Raw genomic sequence first — 5,653 nt, 5'->3', positions numbered from 1 at the left:
TCACTGGTTCATACAGGACTCAAGGACATTTGCCTCAGAGACTAGCAAGAAGGAAGAGCTTCCCAGAACTTCCATACTCAGGTAAGCTGGAACACTGGGGAGGTAGGGATATTGAAATATCCTAGTTTCCTGAGATTTCTGGTTCTCTCTACTCTGCAAGTATAGAGATAGATACATCAAAGGATGCCCAGTCTCTTTAGTCCAAACTGCATTGCATTTATTATGAATCTGTTTGTCAAGGAGATTTGTTCTCATTCATAGAAATATTGTTAATTATTGATACTATTTTCCCATTCCTATCCTAGGACAAAAATAGTGGATGATATTTGATGTGTGGGGGTATTAATGAACAGGGTGGTATATTTAGCAATTTTCAACCTGACAAATCCTCAGGAGGTTCATCTGAATTCACACATGGAATCTTCCTCCAGAGTATTTCAGTGAGGGCTGGTTCTTCATATGAGGGAAGTGCAATAATTAAAGCATTATAGCTATGCAGCTATAATCTGTGAACTCAGGTTCTGAGTGGACTCAAGAATAAAACAAGAGCCTTGAGCAGGAAGGATGAGAGGGTCATAGCTCACCATGGCAGAGGAGAATATATAGGGATTAATAAGGCAGAAGTTGGCACCCCATTGAAAGAGGGTTGAAGAATGGAAACAAATTCCTTCCCGCTAGTGCTGTGGGAACTGGGAGTTCAGAGAACTATTGATGGCATTTGATTTTTCTTTGTCTCAATTTTATTTCTTTTCCAATCTTAAAACTCTGAGATTCTCCACTCCAATATTTTTGAAGGGACATTTGAACTGAGAGATTGGAATAGGGACAGATTCTGGACAAAATGAAATAACTTGCATGTCAGAGGGTAAACCCAGTTATGATTATCAATTTTCACTAGTAGAATCCTCATATCTCTCTTGGCTCTGGCATCCAACTGAATTCACAATGATTAGGATATTTACACAGGGGTCTAAGAAGTGGAGGCCTGGTCAGGACATTTTAGGGCAAAGTGTGAAGAGAAATATTGGAGTGGAGAAACTCAGAGTTTTGAGAAAGAAGAAAAAAGAAAGTTGAGACCAAAAAAAGGTAAGACAGAATTTGTCATGGCTAGAATATGAGCAATGCTACACAACAGTAATGATCAGCTTTATTATTTTAAAAAAGAATATTAGCCCTAAAAACAGTAGATAATCAAATAAACCCATTTATGCTTTTTCTTATTTTGTCTTTTTCTCAATATCATGTAGCAATCCAGGTCATTTGTAAATTATGTTCAAATACTATACTATTCTCATGTGTAAATATTTTACTATGCTATAATGAAGAAAGCCTCTTAATTCTAAGTCCACAACACTTTAATGCCATTATAAATAAGAACATTTTATTAATTCAATGCTTAACAGTATTTTCTTATAACTGAGTAAGAAATATATGGATTTGAATGAATAAAATTAGTTAGGTCTATTTGTCACTGATAGACATGCAAATATATATATATGTGTGTGTGTCTGTGTGTATGTTTATATATCATATATATGGGGACTCTTTGTTTCTTATTTCTTGAAGTTATTGATATTTTGGTCAAAAAGGGCTACGTGACCAAGATCAATTTAAGAATAGCAATTCAGAGGGTTTGTCTGGGTTCAATCTTCCTTCACAACCCCTTCTAGAGTTGAAGGGAAGGAATTTGTATAATTGGAATTTGCTGGAAACATGAAAGAGTTCAGGTCTAGTTAGGATATTGAGTAATAAAAAGATATCTGCGGGCTGGAGCGATAGCACAGCAGGTCGGGCATATGCCTTGCACAAGGCTGACCCGGGTTCAATTCCCAGCATCCCATATGGTCCTCTGAGCACTACCAGGATTAATTCCTGAGTGCAGAGCCAGGAGTAACCCCTGTGCATTGCTGGGTGTGACCCAAAAAGTAAAAAAAAAAATAAAAATAAACAAAAATGAAAAGATATCTGCTTCTCTCCTCTTATACTTAGCTGAGGAATCAAATTTTTCTCAAAGGCTTTTCATCCACAAACTTCTCTTTCTTCTAGAACAATGGCCTTTGAAGCCTCCCTGGCCGAACTCCAAGAGGAGGCCAGCTGCCCCCTTTGCCTGAATTACCTTAGAGATCCAGTCACTCTTGACTGTGGGCACAACTTCTGTGACTCTTGCATCCAAGAGCGCTGGAAAGACCTAGAAGATGTCTTCCCCTGTCCTATCTGCCTCCACCACAGCTCTGACAAGAATATCAAGAAGAACACTCAATTGTGCCACGTCATTGATGTCATTAAGCAGCTTCCCGCCAGAATAAGCAAATGTAAAATTCAGGAAGAACTTCTGTGTGAGACACACAATGAGGTGGCAGACCTGTTCTGTGAGGAGGACCTGGAGCTTCTGTGTCCAGAGTGCAGGGTCTCGTCTGACCACAAGGATCACCTGTTGCTCCCCATTGAGAAAGCAATAGTTAGTCAAAGAGAGAAGCTCAAAAACCATATCAAGGGTTTAAAGATGAAGATTGAAGATGCTGAAAGGCGTTGCGAAAGCCAAGTTTTAAAATCATTTGAACTGAAAATGAAAATGGAAACTTTTAAAAAAGAGCTGGAGCCTGAATTTGAAGAAATTAAAGTTTTCTTGAAAAAGAAACAAGTTTCAATCATTGCCAATTTGCATTTGGAAGAGAAAAATGTGGGGAAAAAAATGAAAAGAGACATAATCCAAATTTCAAAACATATATCCACTATCAAGAATCTGTTAAGTGAAATAACAATGAAGTCCTTGCAGACTGATATGGATTTACTAAGAAACATTGGGGATGTTCATGAGAGATATGAAATGCTCTCAACCCCAGGAATCAGCTCGTATGAATTAAAGAAAGAGAGCTGCGCCCTCCCTCCACATTATTTTGGTCTGCACAGAATGATCAGCACATTCCAGACAGAGTTGACAATCGATCCTGAAAGTGCGCATCCATGTCTTATTGTCTCTGAAGACAAGAAAAGTGTGATGTTTGGAAGAAACTCACCAACTTTTCCTGAAGACACAACAGCATGTGTTACTTTCCCAAGTGTTCTCAGTTATGAGAGCTTTGATGCTGGCAGGCATTTTTGGCAGGTGGAAGTTCGAGGGACTGGGGAATGGTCCTTAGGATTGTGTACAAGGCTCTTGCTCAGAAATCGTCTGATGTCCCCAGACCAAAAAACTTGCTTCTGGACATTCCAGGAGTCCAAGAGGATCTATAATACACAGGACAGTGAAGAGGAAGTTGAAGCTTCCAGATTTGGTGTTTTTATAGATTTTGAGTTGGGGGAATTTTCAGTTTATGATTTGAATAACAGGACATGTTTGTATAAATATGCTGATCAATTCACAGAAAAATTGATACCGTATTTTGCTATTGGATCATCTTCAGAACCATTTTCAATTACTTTGACCAAAGAGGAATAAATACTACATAGAAGATTATTTTATTATTCCATTTGTTTTCTTCTGTTACTGGAAGGAAGACGTTTCCATAAAGCTTTCAAGTCCATATTTGTTGTCTGACTACTGAAAGATTTTAGGATTTACCCTTGAGCCCAAACCTGCTAAGACTGATAAAAATAGCTTTAAAGCAGATAAAAATCAACTTACAGCAAGCAAGTCTCTAGTTGTATAAATTGTGTAATCCTCTCCTGAAAATAGCCAGCAACCAACATAGACATCTTAGATACTCTCTCTCTCTCTCTCTCTCTCTCTCTCTCTCTCTCTCTCTCTCTCTGCTTTTTTTTTTGGTCACACTCGGCAATGCACAAGGGTTACTCCTGGCTCTGCACTCAAGAATTACTCCTGGCAGTGCTCAGGGGGTCATATGGGATGCTGGGAATAGAACCTGGGTTGGCCGCTTGCAAGGCAAACACCCTAGCTGCTATGCTATCGCTCCAGCCCAGATACTCTCTTTTTAACTGCAAGAACAAATCAAGACATGTCCTGATTTCCTCCCTTTCATTTTAAAGGGCTCATCGTATGATTAATAAAACTTTATAAAGTCATAAAATGTCTGAGCTTAAAGTCTAATTTTATACATTCATTGTTTATTTTTGTCTTGGGCTCCACACTGAAGTGCTTAGGAATTACTCCTAGCTGTGCACTCAGGAATAGCTCCTGGCAGAGTTCTAGGGAGTATATATATGGGTGCTGAGAAAACAATACAACTCAGGTGCATGCAAGGCAAGCATCACATCCATTGTACTCTTTCCAGCTCCTTAAAGTAGTAAAAAATATATATAACGACTGTGAGGGTTGTTGGGCCATATCTGACTGTATTCAGGACTTACTCCGGTCTCTGTGCTCAGGAACAAAACCTGAGTAGACTGCATGTGAGATAAATACCTTACACCTTGTCTTATTTACCATATCCCACCTCGCCCCCACATCATTTTCTCTTTTTTTCTGATTTTTCATCACACCCTTGAATTTAAAGTTTATAACAAAGAAATAGCCCAAACACCACTTTGGCACTCTGAAGGGGTTAACTCACATTAGAATTAAATATCAGAATGTTAAACTATGATTCAGTTACTACTGGGGAGGGGTGTGGAGGCTCCACATTTCATGGTCCTTATTTTAATTTTATTTTTCCTGATTTAAATTTTTTTAATTTAATCAAAAAGCTGTGATTTACAAAGTTATTGTTACAGTTTTATACATATAATATTTCAGCGCTAGTCCCACCGCCAGTGTCAACTTCCTCCCACCATTTTTTGCATATTCCATTTTATTTTGTGGTGATGTGGTACAGGAACTCTATACATCAATATTGCCTGTTTTGGTAATAATGTACCTAGGTGCCCAAATTTTAATAAAAGTCAAACTACATAAATGTTTTTAATATTTTAAAATATTGTTTCATATTTACTATGGCTCAAACATTTCTTATGAAAAGATACATCAAAACATGGACTGGGATGCAGCTCAGTGGTACAGTGCTTCCTTTGCACTTGGTGAAGTTGTAGGTTCAATCTCCAGCACCACAAAACGAGCAGAGAAAAACAGCAAACAAAGCAAAGATGCTGTAAAACAAGAGTGAATTCAAAGACTTGGGTATAATTGAGAGAAAATCATGGCATAATCATAATCTTAATAGATCCCTGCATATTAATAAATATTTTCCACAAGTTGAGGGTCCAATGCACCCCTATGTACATATCTTCTCCTTTCCTTCTCCTAAAGGATTCATTCTTATTTTGATATTAAAAGTTCTCTTGATTTTTTTTCTTGGGTTCCTATCTAATTGTTTCTAACACAAGGCTCCATATATGGATATAAATGAGTTTAATAACAGACATAGTTGATTAATCAAATCAAAGTGTCAACTAATAGAAATATATAAAACTAAATGGTCATCAAGATGGGAAGAAATTTGATACAATTTATCATTTACTGTTTATAGACTGAGATGTCTATTCAAACTCTGATGCCAAATTCACATGTTTAAGCAATTTATGTCAATGTGATGATATTTGGGGTATTTAGGGGTTAACTTAAGTAAATGAGACCATAATGGTAAAGATCTAACCAAATAGGACTGATGTTTCCTTCCCATCCTGTCCCTTATTAGGGTCACTTTTGGCACTACTCAACGACAAGCAGTACTAGGGCTCAAACATGGAGTTCCTTCAT

General features: G+C 37.6%; 1 protein-coding gene across 1 annotated transcript; it reads left to right on the top strand.

The window, feature by feature from the left end:
- Positions 1-2,050: 2,050 nt before the first annotated feature.
- On the top strand, positions 2,051-3,439 carry LOC130028153 (tripartite motif-containing protein 60-like). Its single transcript, XM_056118861.1, has one exon. The coding sequence runs from the start codon at positions 2,051-2,053 to the stop codon at positions 3,437-3,439; it is 1,389 nt and encodes a 462-aa protein (XP_055974836.1).
- Positions 3,440-5,653: the final 2,214 nt, after the last annotated feature.

Source organism: Sorex fumeus, unplaced genomic scaffold (genome assembly GCF_029834395.1).
Source record: "Sorex fumeus unplaced genomic scaffold, SorFum_2.1 ptg000039l, whole genome shotgun sequence".
Lineage (NCBI taxonomy): Eukaryota > Metazoa > Chordata > Mammalia > Eulipotyphla > Soricidae > Sorex > Sorex fumeus.
This window is presented reverse-complemented; position numbering and strand designations above follow the sequence as displayed.

Excerpts from the sequence above, each read along its gene's own strand:
- LOC130028153 (XM_056118861.1), top strand. The coding sequence starts at position 2,051 with ATGGCCTTTGAAGCCTCCCTGGCCGAACTCCAAGAGGAGGCCAGCTGC.